Here is a 22225-nt window from a genome sequence, read left to right on the forward strand (position 1 = left end):
ATTTTTGACATTTCATGAAGTCACAAAAATGTGTGCGACTCATTAAAGGAGTGTGTACGTGTCAGTCAGTGCTCTGTATTCATGTGTTCACCTCATTAAAGTCACTCAGACACTTTTCTCCTCCAAACTTACAGCACAGCTTCATATTTCACTGACTGATTCTTTCATTACATCCATTAAGGGTCACACAGTGAAATTAGTGCAAACTTACAAATGTGTTGCAACAATTTTGGCCTCCAAACTGAACTTTGAGACAAACAGTGAAGCTGTGAGCAAAAAGAGGCTCCAGTGTGTGTCATGGTGGAGGAAACTGTTGTATTCCCACATTCAAAACATGATCTTATTGGATTTGTCCCTCAAAGTCTTTTTCCTCCTTTTTCTCTTCATCCAAATGTTCTAGCAGGCTGACTGTGAGTCCCTGTTGAACCTGTACAGCAGAAAGTAACAGCAGTCAGCGGCCTCCACTTGACTTCATGACTTCAACGCCTCGCACAGTCACTTTCACTTTCTTCCTTCTGTCTTTTAGTCCTAAAATGTAGAACAACACCAGATCCAAATATTTGTGTCCTTCACTCACATCTTCAAATGATCCCTTCCATATCAGAGATGATACAAAGGCAACATTTGTCTTATTTCTCTTTCAGGAATCAAAAAGTACTTTTGTACTGTTGTGTAAATGTGTGTGTAAAGGTGGATGACTGCCTGCTGCAGATGAAATCTAACCATGGCTACAAATAAATGAAGCTGACGTGAAACACAGCCCTGTTTTTATTACTGTTTATAGATATTAGAATTGATGATCATCATTTTAATGATTCTTAAAACTGTCGTCGATAAAACAGGACAAAAATGAGATGCTGAGAATATTATTTATTCATTTTGATTCACAAAAACAAAGAAAAGGTGAAGATATTCAAAAAGTTAGATAAAGAAGAAAACCACAGATAACAGTGTGTGTTAGTAAATTCACAGCAACATGAATGTTTCTGAGTGTTTGTGCATCATGTGACCCAGATTTTTGGATCTGCTGTCAGATTGAAATGAAGACGATGAAACCACAGCAGCTTCAGCTGAGCTGTCAATCAGCAGCAGCAGTCTTATCTGTGGGCCGCAGGGGCTGATGGGAGCTTTGAGGACCTGTTAGAAACCACGTGGCCCTCGTCTGATCTCACAGCTCGTCCTTGTTTGGCCTCAGCTGCATCAGAGCGCCACTTCTCCCCAGGTTCACCAGAGGAAACACCACTGCACAAAATGCTTTTCCTCCCAGCTGCTGCTCTGTGCTGTCTGTGTTCAGGTGAGTGTTTCCAGCCAATCAGGAGCCAACAAAGTCAACCTGTAACAAACACTGTCACACTAACCTTCATCTATCTGTCTGTGTCTCTACAGCACTGGTTACCATGGCAGCAGAACAGCTGATTCAGGAGGATTTAACGTTGACCAGGAGAGTTGGACAAAGTGTCTCCTTCAGCTGTGGAGGGATTAATAAGTGTGACGATGATTATATACTCTGGTACCAGAAGAAAGAAAAAGAAACATTCAAATTAATTTTTGCTTTTCATAAAGATAGTGGTGAAGTTCCACCTGTTTTTGAGAACAATACTTTCGCAGGTGTAAATAAAGGGAAAGGCTGGGAGTTAGTGATTAAGGATATTAATTTAAATCATTCAGCCACCTACTACTGCTCCTGTTTGAAGGCTGCTCCCCACAGTGAGAAATGATCCCTGCAGCCTGAACAAAAACCAACAGATGAACAGATGTCAAACAGTGTCTGTGACAGGAAGAGAGCAGTAAACCACAGCCCAGCTTCACATGTTTCACCTCCATCTCAGAGTCACAAACATACTGAGCTCAGATTTTTATTTACTGAGATACTTGTAAATAAACAAAAGAGCCAGTTTGTGGCCTTTTTGAAAAAGCAAAATGTTTTAGAGTTTTTCCAATCTGGTTTTAAGTCCTTTCATTGCACTAAATCCGCCCTTTTAAAAGTTTGTAATCACATATTTTTAGCTACTGATGCTCGTGACTGTGTTGTTCTTGTCCTTTTAAATTTGACAGCTACATTTGAAACAGCCAGTTATGCTATTTTAATCTCTCGTTTGGAGCAGTGGTGGGCATTGAAGGCGCTGCACTGGAGTGGTTCACGTCCTACTTGGCGGAGCGAGATTTTGTGTCAGTCTCTGTGACCATGTATCATGCTGTGCTCCCCTCTTGTGTGGTGTCCCACTGGGCTCAGTTCTAAGCAGCCTCCTCCTTTGTTAGTATCTGCTCCCTCTTGCTTTTATACTGAGAAAACAGGTCATTGCTGAAGACTGTCAGATCTATCCTGTACAGCCATTATCCAGTCTGTTGATGACATTAAAGCTTGGATGTCTCTTAACTTTTTAAAATTCAATGAAAAAAGACTGAGGTGATGGTTTTTGGTAGCCCGACTGAGACCCCCAATCTGTATTTAGATACCTTGGCCCAGTATGTTAAGCCAACTGTCACAAACCTGGGGGTCAAAGTGGACTCTGAACTGAAGCTTGACAGCCAGATTAAGTAAAATCAAGCTTCTCTCAGCTCAGACAAAGGGCAAAATTAAAGCCAATTCTTTAACAACAGCACTTTGAGACAGTTATCCACACCTTTGTTAGCACTCGGCTGGATTATTGTAATGCACTTCATACAGTGCGTCATACGTTACTCATCTACAGAGGGTGAAAAATGCCACAGCTCATCTTTTAACTGGCACTCGAAAGTTTGAGCACATTTCCCCTATTATAGTTTCACTTCACTGGCTGCCCATTTCTTCTAGGACTCATTTTAAAATTCTTTTATTTGCTTTTAAAGCCCCATCGTATCTCTCTGAGCTGCTACAGCCATATACACCCACCCACTCTCTGATCAGCTCTCCTGAATGTACCCAGGACTGAGTGATAACTTAGAGGAGATTATGCTTTTGCTGTAGCAGCTCCAAAACTGTGGATTGATCTGCCTTTAAAGATTAGACAGGTCTCTTCTCTGCCTGTTTTTAAATCACTCCTGAAAGCCCCCCTCTTCACCCTGGCCTTTGACACCTTGTGAGATGTTGGTTTTATTTTATGCTTATTTATGTTGTTGTTTTAGTTGATTGCATGTTTTATTTATTTATTTATTTATTTATTTATTTATTTATTCTTTGCAGTTTCATTTTATCTATTGTTCTTAACTTATTAACTGTGCAGAACTTTGGTCATGTGCTATTTTAAAGTGCTTTATAAATAAAGTTGTATTTGGATTTACTGCTGTCAGAAATGCAATTGTATTTATTTTTGTTTTGAACAGATTTTTCATCCTGTTTTAAGACAGAAACAAGAGGAACAGATGACATCAAACTTCCAAATGTAAACAAATGTATCCTCAGTCCCACAAAAACATTTATTCAAAGTGAAAGAAAAACAGGTTGTGTCAAGAAACTGAACTCAAATCCCAGAGTAAGTCGGTGCTGCTACTATCAGTCAATGCTACTTCCAGATCGATAGAATCAACTTTTAGGATGCAGCACCTTTGCATCCCGATCAGAGTGAACTTTTCATTTTTCATCAGCTGGACGAAGATCTGTAGTTTATTCATGATCATAAAACTGAAAACAGTCAGTGGAACTGGCTCTTCAGTATCTACATGTTCATCTCCCTTTTTATGACTACAGCTCACCTTCAATAATCACTATATTGGATAATGATGAACTACATACACTGCTCTGAGTTGTTCCATTTTCTACTTTATGTTTATTAGAATAGATATTTCCAGCTCTGACTTCTAATGTTCTTCTGAACAGGAACTCTAATAGTTGCACAGTTCACCCCCTATACCCAAGTTATTTAGCTCATGTATCTAATCTGACTCTAATTTTTGACTCTAATCTAACGTTTGATAAACAGATTAATGCAGTGATCAAGTTGAGTTTCTTCCATCTTCAGCTACTTGCTAAAGTGAAGCCATTTCCCTGTTTTAGAGACTTTGAGAGAGCTATCCACGGATTACACTAATAGTTCAAAAGTTAAGAGATAAAAAGACTTATGGGGATGTTAGTTCAGTTTATGTCTTCATACAAGGAAAAAAGGGAACACCCCAGTTATATTTTGGTCTTTGGTATATCGTTCAGTGTTGATTCAGTATTTTCTAATTACACTTTACATCTTCCATGCCATTACTTAAAAAATACCACTAGGTGGCGCATAGCGGCCAGGAGGAGCGTAAACCCCCCTGGGAGGCAAATCTGCAGAATAAATCCTACAGTTGAATCGTAAACAAGTTCATGATCTGTGCCTCTTTATTTCAATACACAGGTGGGTTACTAGTCCTCAAAATGACTAATCCGATTGTTCAGTCTGACGTCACTAGCCGTGTCTGGGTCTAAACTCCGCTGCAGGTCCATATATCAAACGATCACTATGGCATTACTGAGAGTTGAAAAACTGTCTAAAATCTTTCATCTTTAATAAAATGATCAGCGTTCTGCTCTACCAGGTGTAACAATTGAGTTTAACATCCAGGCATCCATGAAAACGGAATTTATGACATTTAACAGAGTTAGAAGTTAGCAGGGAGTTAGCTCGCTAGCTTCTATCTAAATACAATATAGCATGTCCTGACTGCGGGGTTTTGGAAACAAATTAAAATGTACAGCTCTGTTATCACTTCCAGCATAAATGAAGACAGAAAACTAAACAGCAGTGACGTTTGTAGGGTTACTGAAGTTGGGCTAGCTGGTATATAATGATGTGCTACGTGACCGCTAGCGACACAGCTATGTTAGCATAATATACCATACCATACCAACTTTATTTATTAAGCACTTTAACATAAAACCAGAGTTTCACAAAGTGCTGTACATGCTAATAGCATACGTAAAGAAAATTAAAATGAGATACGATAAAATAAATAGATAAAATAAATTGAAACATGTTAACGATAAAATAAATAGATAAAATAAATTAAAACATGTTAAAACAAATTGAGTCAACCCCTCTAATCAATGCCAAAGGCTTCAGCGAATAAATATGTTTTAAGAAGACTTTTAAATTCAGAGAGAGAAGAGGCCTGCCTAACATGCAAGGGTAGATCATTCCACAACTTTGGAGCTGCTACAGCAAAAGCACGATCACCTTTAAATTTATACTTAGTTTTCGATTGGCGGACCTAAGGGAACGGGCAGGTGTATATAGTTGTAGTAGCTCCGAGAGGTAGGGGGGGCATTAAGAGATTTAAAAGCAAATAAGAGAATTTTAAAAACAATCCTAAAATGTACAGGTAGCCAGTGGAGTGAAATTAAAATTGGGGTAATGTGCTCAAACTTTTTTGTTCCAGTTAAAAGACGTGCTGCAGCATTTTGCACAACCTGCAGGCGCCTAATGGACGCATCACTAACCCCAAAATAAAGTGCATTACAATAATCCAGCCTAGAAGTAACAAAGGCATGAATTACTGTCTGAAAATGCTGTTTCGATAAGATAGGCTTTATTTTGGCTAATTCCCTCAAATGAAAAAAGCTAGATCTTACAACAGCTCTGACCTGGCTTTCAAGTTTAAGATTTGCCTCTATTTTAACTCCCAGATTAGTGATGACTGGTTTAACATACTGTGCCAGTGAACCAAGATCTATAATAGTGGCCTCAGAAACGCCACCAAAAACCATCACTTCTGTTTTCTGTTCATTAAAATGTAAAAAGTTCAAAGCCATCCAAGTCCTTATTTCATCAAGGCATCTGAGCAGCGGGTCTACTGAGAAGCCATTTATCTTTTTAAGTGGGAAATAAATCTGGGAGTCATCGGCGTAGCAGTGGAAAGAAATCCCATGTTTCCTGAAAATAGACCCAAGGGGTAGGAGATATAGAGAGAAAAGAAGCGGGCCTAAAACTGAACCCTGTGGAACCCCACATTGCAGAGAAGCAGCAGAGGATACAAACTCCCCTAGTTTCACAGAGAAAGTTCGCTCTGCCAAATAGGATCTGAGCCACTGCAGTGCGGTACTCCGCATACCCACCAACTGCTCTAAACGGGAAATTAAAATATTATGATCCACTGTATCAAAAGCAGCAGTTAAATCTAACAGCACAATAATAACACAGTCACCTGAGTCATTTGCCAAAAACACATCATTAAAAACTCTTAAAAGGGCAGATTCAGTACTATGTAAAGCTTTAAAACCAGATTGGAAAACTTCTAAAATACTGTGTTCTTCTAGGAAGGACATTAATTGCTTTTAAACTACCTTTTCAAGAATCTTTGAGATAAAAGGCAGTTTGGAAATAGGTCTGTAATTCGCAATAATATCAGGATCAAGAGCAGGTTTTTTGAGTAGAGGCTGAATCACTGCATGTTTGAGATTGACAGGTACAACACCAGAGGACAGACTACTATTTACAATGGATTGTACAGCTGATGCTATAGTGAGAAAAACCTCTTTGAAAAATCGAGGAGGGAGAGCATCATAAGGGGAACCTGAGGGCTTGATGTGAGCAACCAATTCCTGCAGGCAGAGCATGGAAACTGGCTCGAACCTGTCAAAGACAGCAGAACTAGGGACAGGGGTAGAAGGGTCGAGAATGGACTGGGAAGTCTGCGCTTTGACAGATAGCACTTTATCAATAAAAAAGTGTAGGAAGTTTTCACAAATTTCCTGAGAAGACTCGACACCAGCAGTCTGTGGAGCATGAAGGACCATGTCAATAGTCTTAAATAAGACATGAGGCTTACGACAATTTGCCTGAATAATAGCAGCGAAATGTTTCCTCTTAGCATCTTTTACAGTTTTCTGGTAAGAATTCCAGTAATCTTGTAACATTTGGTATGACACCTGAAGTTGATCCTTCTTCCATTTACGTTCAGCTCTCCTACACTTTCTTCTGGCAGCCCGGGTGTCTTCATTCAGCCAGGGTTCAGATTTGGCTTTAACTTGCTTAAGCTTAAAGGGGGCCAATGAATCTAAAGCAGTTTGGCAGACAGAATAAAACCACGTACTCAGCTCTTCTGTATCATTGCATATGAAATCAGGAAGGCTGCCGTTCTGATTAAAAACAATAGAGAACTGTCCAGCAGAGGAAGGGTTAAAAATACGACAGCTCCTACTAGCAACAGGAGGAAGATTAACTTTAGTACAAGGAAGAAAAACCTCAAACAGGACAGGCCTATGGTCTGACCATACAACATCACAAACCTCTAAGTTAGAGACAGGTAAATTGTGAGTTAAAACAAGATCCAACGTGTGCCCATATTTTTGTGTAGGCACAGACACAGGTTGCACAAGATCAAAAGAGTCAATAAGATTTAAAAAGTCCTTTGCCATTGGCTTGTCAGGGCAGCACACATGAATATTGAAGTCCCCAATAATAAGGACATGATCATATAAACAAGCTAACTTTTTTTCCACTCGATAAAAGTTAACGTGAGTGTTCTCGGTGGTCAGGAACAAATGTAATCGCATGGCAGGATGCTGTAAAAGGACCAAACTTCAGCCAGGAGAACAACTGAGATAATCCATCCACAATACGAGGTTAGTCATTCATATACTGCTGCATGGGCTGGGCTGTAGTTACATCCTAAGGTTTTAAAAACTGAGCTTAAATAAATGATTAGTGGTAATAAAAGCCGAGGGAGGGCAACAGGGATCACTGACTGTTTTAGGAGCTTTTTGAGATCAAATAGAAGAAAATACGTAACATTAAACATGTTAACAACACAAAAGCCATATTAAACGCAGACTACTTTAGACCCGGAAGTAGGATTCGTCGCGTCATCACTGAACAACCGGATAGGTAACACAGTAGAAGCACTAAGACTGTTGTGAACTCGTGAATGAAAGTATACCGTTATAAGTTAAGTACTGTTGAAGTATTGTGTTTTGAGTGAGATCGTGATGTGAACGTGATCGTGCTAGGCTAATGGACTGGCTAGCGGGGGAAGTGAGCTTCAAGTACCGTAGCGATGCTAAGGCACGTTCTCAGTTGTGTGTTCTCTATATGTCTTGTTGAAGTAAGACAGGATGCAAAGGCTGTAACTAATGCTTGCATAGCTGCTCATGTGCTGTATATGAATGGTTATTTGCTATTCACGGGCTGTGAGTTACAGTACATTGTATTTCTTGATGCAGTGATATGTATGTGTAACAGGAACAAAGGCTGAGGCAACCTGGTCACTGCGAGCCAATGTTATCTATATTTATGATGGTTAATGTATACTCGCCAAGGTTATTCCTGTACTTTTGACAATACGCTGACAGCTGTTATGCCACACGTTACAAAGAATTGCTGGTTCTTATGAGAGGCGATTAATGACTTGTTCCCCTGTTGATGAGCAGAATAAATCCTGCAGTTGAATCGTGAACAAGTTCATGATCTGTGCCTCTTTATTTCAATACACAGCTGCGGGATCTAGGATCGCACCCCTCCCAGGCACCTGTCACACCAAGGGGGCAACATCATCTCGCCTCAAATATTGTTATAGCCGTCTGCAGCTGGTCCAAAATGCTGCAGCACGGTTACTAACTGTGTCACAACCCGGCTCATAGGAAGTGACAAACAAATGGGAGACCACACACAGGCTTTTAAAGACTGTAAGACATATTTAATGAAAATAAGGTAAAGCAACTTAAACACAAGTTAAAGGACATAACAGCCATAACTGAAACTTCCAAATAAACATAACACGTGCCAGAGGGAGCCAAAAGCCAGCCTCCCTGGTTCAGTCAAGGTGTCTTTATATACACTGGGACTGGCCCTCTCAGGTGTGCTGCATCAATAATTGGGTCAGCTCCACCTACCTGCAAGAAACAGGTAAAAGAAGAAGCAAAACACAAGGCCAGCCCACTGGCCGTCACACTTCCCCCCATAGAACAGGGTCTCACCCTGAATTGGCAAACACACTTACATTATGAATTTGCAACTAGAAGAACTAACATATATCAAATACATAACATATATATACACACACACACACACACACATGCACCCTCACTTTCAACACCTTTTGTATGCTCAAAAAATCATCTTCAGCTCAACTCCAACCTCAGCAACCTTGGTACCTAGGAGCAATTTAAGAGGAAGGAAAACGATACTGGAGAGGACATACTTCAAGCATATGAGGAGTGAAGCTGCTGGTTACAAAGGGGCATGGGACAAAGCATCTGCCAAGACATTATCTTTGCCCTTAATGTGCTGGATATCCAAATTGTAAGGCTGCAAAAAGAGAGCCCACTGCATGAGCCTCTGATTTGGGTTCTGCAATGTGTTCAAGAAAGTGAGAGGGTTATGGTCAGAAAATACCTCAATTGGCCGAGCAGAATCTAAATATACCCTAAAATGCTGCAAGGCCAAGACTAATGCCAAAGCTTCCTTCTCAATGACCGAATAATTCAGCTGATGGGAGTTGAACTTCTTGGAATAGAAACTAACTGGATGTTCCGTACCTTGCTTGTCAGCTTGGACTAGAACAGCACCTGCACCAATGTGGCTTGCATCCACATACAGCTTGAAGGGCTGATCCAGACGAGGGGCTAAAAGCACAGGTTCAGAGCACAGTAAAGCTTTTACATCCCAAAAAGCTTGCTGGCATGCTGCAGACCAAATAAACTTTACCTTGGCCCTCAACAAATCAGTCAGAGGAGCAACCACTGTTGAGAAGTTTCGACAAAAACAGCGATAATAACCGACCAGACCCAAAAATCTCATGAGTTCTTTTTTGGTTACCGGAACAGGGAACTCTTTGATGGCCAACACCTTTGCATCAACTGGCCTCACATAACCTTGGCCCACAACCTTACCAAGATAGGTCACAGTTGCTTTTGCAAATTCACATTTTGCCAGGTTGATAGTCAGATTTCCCCAAACTAATCTTTCAAACAGAGTGCGAATGCGATCCAGATGAGCCTCCCAGGTGTTACTATATACCACCACGTCATCTAGGTAAACAGCACAGCCTTCCGGCCCATTAACAACCATATTCATGAGTCGCTGAAATGTAGCTGGAGCATTGCGTAAACCAAAACCCATGACTGTATATGAATAAAGACCAGATGGCGTGATGAAAGCAGATATTTCCTGAGCTCTGGGAGTCAGCGGCACCTGCCAATATCCCTTCAACAGATCAAACTTGCTCACATATTCTGCTGCACCAACTTGGTCAATACAGTCGTCAATATGAGGCAAGGGGTAGGAATCGGGTTTGGTCACTGCATTTACCTTACGAAAGTCTGTGCAACAACGTGGTGATTTATCAGCTTTTTCAACCAACAAGCATGGGGAAGCCCAGCTTGATGACGACGGCACTGCAATGTTGTTTTCCAACATGTAATGAACTTCCTTATCGATTATTTTCCTCCTTACCTCAGAGACCCTGTAGAACCTCTGCCGGATTGGTTTTGTATCACCCACATCAATATCATGCTCTATCAAAGTTGTTTTAGAAGGTGTGTCTCCAAACAAGGTTGGATACCTTTTAATTAATGCAGACAGTTCTGCACATTTGTCAGCAGGCAAATGGCCCAACAGCACATCCAAGTTCTGAAGAGTTTCTGAATTCTTCAGACGGCCAAGCAATAAAGGATCATCAGGTGCTGCCACATCCTCCCCCCCACAAACTGACTTCGCCACTGTACAAGCCGACAACCCTGGACTCGATGTGGAAGGAGAAACGAAAGAGCCCGACAGACCGACGGATAAGGGACGAACATGATAGGGTTTCAACAAATTAATATGGCAAAGTTGATTTCTTTTCCAGCGATCCGGGGTAGCAATCAGATAAGTCTGTTCAGACAGTTTTTGTACCACGGTGTAAGGCCCAGCAAACCGTGCCTGGAACGGTGACCCTGCAATCGGCAGTAAAGCCAAAACCTGGTCACCTGTACTAAACTGCTGCTCTTCAGAACGCCGGTCATAAAAATACTTCATCTTGACCTGAGCCTTCTCAAGGTTCCGTTTGGCCAACTGACCTGCCACATACAGTCTGTGCCGAAAACCATTAACATAATCTATCAAGTTCACTGGTGGTTCACCTGACAACCACTTATCGCACAGCACGGTCAACGGTCCCCGAACTTTGTGGCCAAAGACCAAGTCATTTGGGCTAAACCCAGTACTCTCCTGGCACACTTCACGCGCTGCCAACAGAAGCCACGGTAAACCTTCCTCCCAGTCACTCCTCATTTCGGTGCAATAGGCACATAACAAGGACTTCAGTGTTTGATGGAAGCGCTCTAAAGCACCTTGGCTCTGTGGATGATAAGGAGAGGCTTTATTATGCACAATATTCAACAGCTTAAGAACTTGTGCAAATAGATGTGACGAAAAGTTTGATCCCTGGTCACTCTGAATAATCTTCGGTATGCCAAATATAGAAATAAACTGTGTCAAAGCCTTCACCACAGACTTAGCTGTGATGGTACGCAACGGATATGCAGCAGGATAACGCGTAACCTGGCACATTACAGTTAACAGATACTCCGAACCAGATTTTGATCGAGGAAGAGGGCCCACACAGTCAATGATCAAATGTTCAAATGGGTTACTCACAGCAGGGATGGGACAAAGTGGAACAGGTTTAATAGACTGATTTGGCTTACCTACAATTTGGCAAGTATGGCAGGTCTTAATGTAAGCTGAAACATCACGCTTAAGACGTGGCCAAAAGAAGTAGCGCAAGATGTAATTATAAGTCTTCGTCACACCCAAATGCCCAGATTTGTCATGAGAACACTTCAACACCCCGTCACTGTATTTAGTTGGAACCACAATCTGGACAACTGGACTCCCAACACAGTCCAACCCTTGCGGAATCCACCTACGGACTAGTACCTCCTTCTGCAGAAAATAACCAGAGGCCGCACTTCTAGCGTCATCACTAGGTTGCACTTTGTGAAACAGCTCAGTCAGTGAAGCATCAGCACGCTGTGCCTGAATTAACTCTTGCTGGGAAATGGACAAATGTTCAGGAACAATCAAATCTGGTTCAACCTGACACTCTTCTGCTTGAGTTACAGACTCTGCATCCCTTTTAGCTGCAGCCCTCGTAACAGCACAAGCTGCAAAGTCAGAAAAACCCTGTTCACACTCATGGGACTCATTCAGAACTCTAGATTTAACAGGTAAAGAATTGTCAGCCCAGACTCGATTTCCAGCCAAATCATTCCCCAAAATCACATGTACGCCCTCAAGTGGCAAAGCAGGACGAACACCAAGGCAGATATCATCATCCACAAAACTGCATGACAGCCTGACTTTATGCAATGGGGCACAGATAGTGGTTAAACCCATGCCTTGAACAAGCACACACTCACCAGTATCAGTAACCTGTGAAAATGGCAACACGGAGGCTAAGATAAAAGAATCCTTCGCTCCTGTGTCACGCAAAATCTTTACAGGAACTTTATGAACATCACCCAGGAGTGATGCAAACCCATCTGACACAAAATCCTCAAACCCCGAATAGCTCTCTGAGTCAGACTTAGTCGAAACTGGCGTCTCCCGAGAGACTACTGAAATTTCCCGTGCAGGAATGGTAAGAGCCGCAGGCTTAACCTGTTTACCTGTACGTGCCAACTTGCTTTTCAACAAGGGACATTCTGCTTTCCAGTGTCCATCGCCATGGCAGTAGTTGCATGCTTGACCAAACTTACTGGGCTTCACACCACCAATGGCCTTCGCAGGGTCCGATGACATAAACTTAATTTGACCAAAAGCTCTAGTGGGAGCACCAACTGAAAAACAGTTTCTACCAACCTGCCCCTTATGTGCCAAGATATATTCATCTGCCAATTTAGCAGCGTCAGAAACGGTTGTCACTTCCCGTTCGGCAATGTAAGTGGCAACCACAGGAGGAACACACTCTTTAAACTGCTCCAATACCATCAACTCACATAAGTCCTGAAAAGTTGTCACTCCCAGTGCCGAACACCATCTGTTGAAGTGTTTAGTTAAATCCCTCGCAAACTCTATATGCGACTGCTTATCAGACTTCCTCCATGATCTGAAACGTTGACGGTAAGCTTCTGGTACCAACTCATACGCCTTCAGAACTGCATCTTTCACAGTAGCAAAACTCTGACAATCAACTGCACTGAGTGCTGAATAAGCTTCCTGAGCCTTTCCAGTCAAAACAGACTGTAACATAATCACACAGTCAGCTTCTGGCCATCCTCTCAATTCGGCAATGCGTTCAAAAAGGGAGAAAAAGGCATCTGGCTCTCTTTCATCAAATTTCGGCACCAAGCGCAAATTACCCACAACATCAAAAGTTTCAACTCCTTGTGGAGAAGCCTCAACACCACCTGATAACTTGCCCGCCTTGATTAGGTCTAGCCGATACTGCTCTAACTCCAACTTTTCCTTTTCTAAAGAATGCCTTACACGTTCTTTCTCAATGCTCAGCTTGTCTCTTTCCATTTGTAAGAGTAACAACTCCTTTTGCTGCTCAAAAGACAAAGCAACGGCAGTTGAGACCACAGACTGATCAACCTCAGCCACTAAGGTCTGCATTTTACGTGGCAACACGCCTTTCTTTACTAATGCAGCCTTCAACACTCCTTTAATCTCATCTTTCAACCGTTTATCTCCAATGTCGACATCGTAATGTTCAGCAAGTTTCAAGAGTTGTTCTTTATTACAACTATTCAAGAGTTCCTCCGATGGAGACTGAACAAAAGCATCAACAGTAGCCATAACAGCAAAGTATTGATTCTCGACATGCAATTTAAAACAGCACTTTCCCACTAACTGCCTAACCAAAATATACTTAACTAAAGCCTAGTCTTCATGCAGTTACTTACGGTGGGTACTTATGCACTAAAAACCACCAGGAAGAGAAAGGCAACTGCACAAACAGCGACCCCCTCAATCCTGGGGACGTGCTCCCGAGACAACTGCTCTAACTGTGTTCACCGCAACAGAAATTTCAGTGAATGATTCTCAAGAGAGAAACACTCCTTCAACCTAACAGGGAAAGCACTGATTTTAACTTTGCATATTCAATAATCAACACAGCTCATACGCTCCAAAGTTGACACAAGACAGCACATCAACACTAGCTCAAGTCTACAGCAACAACAGTATTAACATGACTGCCTCCACTCAATCTGCCTAACCCAAATGGCCTCCCAAACACACACAAGGTTATTCCTGTACTTTTGACAATACGCTGACAGCTGTTATGCCACACGTTACAAAGAATTGCTGGTTCTTATGAGAGGCGATTAATGACTTGTTCCCCTGTTGATGAGCAGAATAAATCCTGCAGTTGAATCGTGAACAAGTTCATGATCTGTGCCTCTTTATTTCAATACACAGCTGCGGGATCTAGGATCGCACCCCTCCCAGCCACCTGTCACACCAAGGGGGCAACATCATCTCGCCTCAAATATTGTTATAGCCGTCTGCAGCTGGTCCAAAATGCTGCAGCACGGTTACTAACTGTGTCACAACCCGGCTCATAGGAAGTGACAAACAAATGGGAGACCACACACAGGCTTTTAAAGACTGTAAGACATATTTAATGAAAATAAGGTAAAGCAACTTAAACACAAGTTAAAGGACATAACAGCCATAACTGAAACTTCCAAATAAACATAACACGTGCCAGAGGGAGCCAAAAGCCAGCCTCCCTGGTTCAGTCAAGGTGTCTTTATATACACTGGGACTGGCCCTCTCAGGTGTGCTGCATCAATAATTGGGTCAGCTCCACCTACCTGCAAGAAACAGGTAAAAGAAGAAGCAAAACACAAGGCCAGCCCACTGGCCGTCACAACTGGCACATGCAAGCATGTGACCGGGTGGTCGCACGGGTGACCGTGGCTCAGGGTGTTGGGAATCACATCTGTAACCGGAAGGTTGCCGGTTCGATCCCTGGGCTCTCTGTCCTGGTCGTTGTGTCCTTGGGCAAGACACTCTACCCTACTTGCCTACTGGTGTTGGCCAGAGGGGCCGATGGCGCGATATGGCAGCCTCGCTTCTGTCAGTCTGCCCCAGGGCAGCTGTGGCTACAACTGTAGCTGCCTCCACCAGTGTATGAATGTGAGAGTGAATGAATAGTGGTATTGTAAAGCGCTTTGGGTGCCTTGAAAAGCGCTATATAAATCCAATCCATTATTATTATTATTATTATTATTAAGAACACATATCTCCCATACTGGCATCATTACACTGGCTGCCAGTTTAGTTTAGATTAAGATTTAATTATTTGTTTTCAAGGCGTTGCACGGGTTAGCACCCTCATACCTTTCGGATCTTTTAAATTGTACACTCCTGCAAGATCACTGAGGTCTGTGGATCAAATGCTCCAGGCTGTCCTGAGGTCCAGATTAAAGCACAGAGGAGATCGGGCCTTTGCTGTAACTGCTCCTAAACTGTGGAACAAACTGCCCGTTCACATCAGGACCTCCCCAACACTGGACACTTTTAAAACCCGTCTGAAAACACACTTTTACTCCATGACTTTTAAATCAGAATGAGTTTGTATTACTTTTATTTATCTTATTTCTTACTCAAATCTTCTAATTTTATTATTCTTTTTCTTAACTTTTATCATGTCTCCCTATGTTTTCATTTCTTTTGATTACTTTAATTATTCAGCACCTTAGTCAAAATTTGTTGTTTCTGTTATTAAACAATCTCAGACCAGCTGTGAGCTGTTATCCATATGTTCTCAGATACTGTGCCATATACCATCTTTCCCTGGGGAGGTTTGATGTACATTTGTATCTCTTTTTAACTTCAGTTTCGCCCCGGTTCTTTTTATTCCTCAGGCATCCAGAGACAGCACCGGACTCAGTAGTCATTTTCACAAAAACCTTTATTCATCTTTATACATCTTCATATAAGCATGCATCTTCTAGAAGGGGAGACGCGCAAGGCCGGTGTCCCTCTGCAAAATCTTCACTCCTTTGTTTGTTACAGTCAGCTTTATAGAAGCGACCCCATCATAAAACCCCCATGGTGTGCTGTAAACTCTGTGTCTGTGTGTGTATGCACGCGCACGTGAGTGCCTGTGTGTGCGCGTACCCGTGTGTCTATGTGAGTGCATGTGAGTGACTGTATGCGCGTACCTGTGTGTATGTGTAAGTGCACGTGAGTGAGTGTGCGTGTAGGTGTGGGTGCGTCGTAACAGTCAAAGCACTGTGTGTGTCTCTGTGTACGTGACTTCCTGACGGTCATAAAAGTAATCTCCTCTCTCCCCAGCTACACCAAATTCCTCTACACAACATAGAAAACAGAGTTAACATATTACAAACACTGAGACCCCCACTCTGCATCCACTGGCCTCTTGTTGTCTTACATTTACAGATAAGGTGGAGAGTCTCCTGCAAACCTACTTCTAAGTTATAACAATTATGATTTTTTATTAAAGGTACAAGCATCAGCAATCCCCAACTGTAGCTTCCTGTCTCCTTTTATGACAGCAGAACCCCAGTGTCCATAAATTCCTTTCCCTCTAAACAATTACACACTCTCAGGCTACAGCTAAGCCAAACTGAAACACACAGACAAATCCTTCCCTGTTCCTCTCATCTACTGCTGGACCCTCTTATCTAAGCAAATTTAACACATTGTAGTCTAATAATTGTTTTCTTGTACTCACACCTGTCACTGTTATTAACAGCAGTTTTATCCTTTTGGCGCAACATTAATATTTCCCAATTCCTTACTAGTCCACTCATTCTACTCATCATTCCCCGAATGTTAGCTAACTGTGGCTCTGCCTGAACTTTTGCAATAAAGTTTTTGGAACTACTGTTTGCGCTCACTTCTAATGAATTAGCTTCAATAATATTCTCAATCCACTGAGATACAATCTTTCCTGGCCCTAGAACCATTGGAAATATTTCTTCTGCGGTCTGTATGATTACTGCCACCAGCTCTTTGTTACAAACCTCCAATTAAAAATAAATAAATAATTAATAAATTAATAAATATTAAAGAACAATCAAGTGTAGCAGTATAGCAAAGCTGTAGTGATCCACTTGGGAAAATAAATCTCAAGTACAACTGTGTGTTTATAACCTCACGTTCAGCTCTTGAAGCTCTTCAGCTGCTCATGTTGCAGATCCACTGTGAGCTGAACTTCCAATGAAGAAAAATCAAAGTGATGTTTCAGATTAGTCAATGAGCTCATTAGTTAATAACTGTGTAAGATGGTGTTATGGTCCCCTGATCCTCTGCTGCCTACCCACCATCGATCTTTCCTCCCTCTGTTTTCTATCTTTGTCTCTCTGTGAGTGTGGCATTTGTGGTGTGTGTGATGTGTGTCGGTGGGGTTTGGCAGTTCTGCTGGTTCCTGCTCCTCCTCGGCTGGAGCACCTGCAGTAACTGATAATCAGTCCAGCACATCAGTTTGGAAGAACTTGACTCCATTTTTGACACAGAGCAGCTTTAATTCTGACATGTTGGATTTTCTCACATGAACTGCTCGCTTCCAGCTCTTTCACACCATTTCTGTTGGACTCTGTTGGACTCGGTTGTTCCAAAGCTCTATTTTTAACAGCAGGCATGGACGCTGTGTGTTCCTACGAGGCTGCTAGAGCTGATTGAGGCCACTCAGTACAACTCTGATGATTCCAGCAGACATGCCACAGCACATTTCAGAAGCATCCCTGAAGCATCTCTTTGCTCTGCACCACTAAAAATAACTCTGGATCTATTTTTTACAGAAGCTCCATCAAGCTGCAGAAAACAGAGGAAAATGTGCAGCACAGAAGAAACAGCAAAGGAAATCCTGTCAGTGTTGAAAATAGAAGAGCCTGTGCAGACCAACATGTTTCTCTTCTAAAATCCACCAGGTGTGGTTTGAAGGACGCAACAAAACCACATCAGAAAGACATCAGAGACTCATCACATCACTCGCTGGATTCACTGGATTCTTTTTCTGTCACCATTATTTGGAACAAAGAGAACAAACGTGACTGGTTTGTGTCACTGTGGTGCTGCATGGCCCACTTTCTCCTGAGATTCAGTTCACAGACAGATGTTCTGATAGTTTTCTTTACAATTTGCTGCTAGAATTCAAAATTGATTGTGTGATTAATGATGGTGAGCCAGATGGGCCAAACCATGATCCTATCAGCAGCATGTTTCATTGTAGTGGTGCATCATTGATGGGATAAATGGACTGGTGCTTATATAGTGATTTTCTATTTTCATGTGGACTAAAGTAGTGGACTGACCAACAGACTGACATTAACATCAGAGCCGTGCTGCTAGTGTGGCTAAAAGAAAAGAGAAGAAGAGACAGTCATGTTGATATGAACATTAGAGAAACACATCATGGAGCTGAAATATGATCCTGCTTCCTCATTTGGACTCATTCACCTCAGCTGACACGTTCAACAGCAGACAGGTTTTTGTAGCAGTCTGTCTCACTGTGAGAGTGGCAGGACGGGGCTATCCCTACCCCATCTTTGGCTCTGGAACTAAACTGTCTGTAACAGGTAAGAACAAACATGTATTTTCCTTCAGTTGTTTTATTGTAGAAGCTGAAAATGTGTTTAAAGTCAGTTTGTGCTGCTTCAGGTTTTACATGTTAGTTTTTCATCATTAGTAGAGAATTCATCTGCAGCCATTGTTACATAAGAAAAGCTCAATAATCTCTGAAAACATGTTGAAATCTCACTGAACAACTAAAGTTATTCTTTATTTCTGCAAATATTAGTGATGTTACAAATATTTAGGATTTGATCCTCTCAGTGATTCTGCTGGTTTTTAACACAAGATCATATTTGATGTTAAAACTAAATTAATATAGATTAACAACAAATATGGTTTCAGGAAATATTTGCTTTATGTTGAGGAACAAATATTTTTTAATAATCAAACATTCATGTAGCTGCTTCAAAAAGGTAAATAGAATTATAAAAACAGATACTGATTAGAAAACTCAGAAATGATATGACAGATAAATTTAGGATGAATTTGACATCGTTAAACTCTGATATTTATTTCTGAGATGAAGTCGTGTGTGTGGATTTGTACGTGACAATAAAAAGTTAATAATACTTAAATTTTCTAAAATACTTTTCAAGACAAATTTTTATTAAATTTTGTCAAATAATTTGTATTTTATGACTAAAAATATCATGAAGTATATCTCATATTATTGAAAAAGTTTTATTCAACATTTCAGTTTTAGTGTTTTAAAATAGTTGCTACAGTTTTTTATTTGAATAAAAACATAAATTAAAATAATCACTGCATTACTTTTCCAATTTTTACACAAAAATATTTAAGAATAAATTAGTCTGAAAGACAAATATGGTCTTTATGGTAAAATATATCAAAGACAAGAAGAATGGAAATTTTATCTGCTGAACTGAATTTTGTGAAATGATATTTAATTTTATTAATAGTACAAAACAATATGAAAAAAGATGAATTTATTTTTGGACAGAAGAGGATCTCTGTTAGAACTCGTGTCTAAGGACTAATAAGAAAAATACATTTTCACTTGTATAAAGACAAATGTAAATATTTTAAAATTGGACTGAACTAAATTTCTATAAAACAATAAAAAGCAAACACATGACGAATTAAACTGAAATGAATTTGACTTTAAAACCATGCTGAGTGTTCCTCATGTGAGCCATGATGACATGAGGTGATGACTGTGTTTGATATGAAGCTGAATCCAGTGTATGTAGTGAACTTTGTGCTGATGAGTAGTTTAGTGATCAGAGTCCATGTAGTTTCCAGGATCAGACTGAATGCAGTGCAGTGCTGGAAGCTGCTGCTGACTGTGTGAATGTGTGTCTGTGCTGCTTGTTGCTGCTGTCAAACTTCAGATGAGCAGGTAGTGAAGCCCGTGGTGAGCGTGTACCCAGCAGCATCCAGGGCCCACCTGGAGGGGAACAGCTCCCTGCTGTGTGTGGCCTCAGCCATGTTTCCTCCTCTGGTCCAGTTCTCCTGGAAAAGACAGAAGAAGAACGGCGGAGAAGCGGAGGAGCTGCCCCCTGCTGAGGGAGAGCAGCTGGAGCTCAGAGAGGCGGGACGCACCATTGCCATCAGGATGCTTGATGGGAGCCATTCTGACACATATAAATACAGCTGCTGGGTGAAGCACGAGGGGGGCACAGTGGAGGCCCGAACACAACAAGGTAATGAAGGCTTGGTGACTGTGTTCAGCAGTGATTCAGCTTCATGTGGAGATGCTGTCAAAGAGAGCAGAGCAGCAGAGGACTGACATTTCTCACTGCAGCTCCAAACATTTGACTCCTTTTCTGTTTCAGAGCTTCCAGCTCCAGCAGCCTCCTGTCCTCCAGAGAGAGAGCCAGCAGACCTGCCAGCTCTGCAGCCAGCTGACTGTAAGATCACCTGCTGCCTCTCTGCATGGACAGCTCCAATGTCCAATGAGGCAGCTGGAACAAGTTTAGGCTCTTAAAGTTGCACTAATTGATCAAATCTTCATCCAACAAGCTCTGATAAAGCCACTGTACACTAGCTGCTCAGCACCAAACAGCAGACAGACCATAATATGTCAGAGATCAGTTTGTTAGCTGCTTGTGGAGTTCTTCTGCCCCCAAGTGGACACAAACACTACATCAATTCATCCACTTGAAGAAGAAGCTGTGACTGTTTCTATTTGGACTTTTTCTCCTTGATCTGAGAGGAATAACCCGACTGTCTGTCTGTCTCTTTGTGTCTGTCTGTCCTTCAGTGTCCTTCCAGTCTCAGTGCAGGGTGAAGCTGCTCTGCCTGCTGTACACAGTGCTGATAGTGAAGAGTCTGGTGTACTGCTGTGGACTCTCTCTGCTGATGATGCTCACAAACAAGGGAGCGTCCACCAACTGCACACATGCTGACTGACTGTTTCCTGCTCGCCTTTTCTCACCATCACATCTCATCAATTCATCTCATTCATCACTTTGATCACAAATGTTAGTTATGATGTGTTGAGCTTATTTTGCCTTTTTCTTCAACAGTTAGAAGATCGTCTGAAATAAATACATCTTTACATGTATTGTTGCTCTGAGTTAGAATTCTTTTTGTGCTTATTGTGACTTTTATTGTAGTAACAAAAACCATCAGGAATATTTTTATCACAAGTTTTTGTTTGATTTTCAAATGTCAAACAGTGTAGTTGTGTTTGTGTGAACAATAAAGATTTGAAGATGAAGAGTTTGATTCTACTTTCATTGTGTGATCAACAACAACCCGTGTGAGTGAAGCACAAACTGACTGTATCCAAACTTGCTCTCCTGCAGCAGACGGGCTGTGTGGGTTTCTGCTCTGCAGCCTCCACACCGTTAGCTGTGGCTTTCACTTTAATAACACAATGACAGTTACAAGCAGGAACTCTGCTTCAAGAATGATTCCAGGAAGGATCTGTGTTCTTCACCTGTGAGAGAAACAGCTCAAATCCTCAACTCACAGCTGACAAATGAACTTTAATGGAATCAAAGGAGAGACCATGAAGCCCCTGCAGTCTGCTCAGCTCCCATTTTATTACCTGAGCTGAGTTTTTCATTCTGGATATCACACACGTAAGAACAGATCAAGTCTGAACAGCAAATGTTGGAGAATCATTTTGAAGTCTTGCTAAATGTCCTTATTATTACAAAAACTACTGAATGATTCAGAAAATCCTTTCCAACAAGCAGAAATATGCAAACAAAGTAGAAACAAGGCAACATGAGTCATTCAGATGCAGATAACATATTCTCCTTATTGTGAAGAACACAGTCATGAAATCTTTCTGTGTGTCATTCATTGAGTTGAAGTGCCTAATAGAAGAGGAAGAGCAGCAATAATCAATGATAGCTGAGACATTGAGAACATGGCTGTATGCCTGCTATCATAACAGCAAACAAAGCACACAAACAGCAAACACACAATAATGTGCTCGCAGCTTGTTGTGTGTTGTGTCATTTTTGACATTTCATGAAGTCACAAAAATGTGTGCGACTCATTAAAGGAGTGTGTACGTGTCAGTCAGTGCTCTGTATTCATGTGTTCACCTCATTAAAGTCACTCAGACACTTTTCTCCTCCAAACTTACAGCACAGCTTCATATTTCACTGACTGATTCTTTCATTACATCCATTAAGGGTCACACAGTGAAATTAGTGCAAACTTACAAATGTGTTGCAACAATTTTGGCCTCCAAACTGAACTTTGAGACAAACAGTGAAGCTGTGAGCAAAAAGAGGCTCCAGTGTGTGTCATGGTGGAGGAAACTGTTGTATTCCCACATTCAAAACATGCTGATCTTATTGGATTTGTCCCTCAAAGTCTTT

The 22225-nt window shown here is 41.5% G+C and overlaps 1 protein-coding gene across 1 annotated transcript; it reads left to right on the plus strand.

Annotated features, from left to right (window-relative positions):
- The first annotated feature begins 967 nt into the window (after positions 1 to 967).
- Positions 968 to 21105, plus strand: LOC106676802 (immunoglobulin lambda-1 light chain). Its single transcript, XM_076876708.1, has 6 exons — positions 968 to 1294; positions 1387 to 1707; positions 18374 to 18427; positions 19775 to 20086; positions 20219 to 20293; positions 20647 to 21105. Exons 1-6 carry the CDS (start codon positions 1252 to 1254, stop codon positions 20793 to 20795), a joined length of 954 nt encoding a protein of 317 aa, XP_076732823.1. The 5' UTR covers positions 968 to 1251; the 3' UTR covers positions 20796 to 21105.
- Positions 21106 to 22225: the final 1120 nt, after the last annotated feature.

Source organism: Maylandia zebra, linkage group LG18, assembly GCF_041146795.1.
Source record: "Maylandia zebra isolate NMK-2024a linkage group LG18, Mzebra_GT3a, whole genome shotgun sequence".
In the NCBI taxonomy this organism is placed as follows: Eukaryota; Metazoa; Chordata; class Actinopteri; order Cichliformes; family Cichlidae; genus Maylandia; species Maylandia zebra.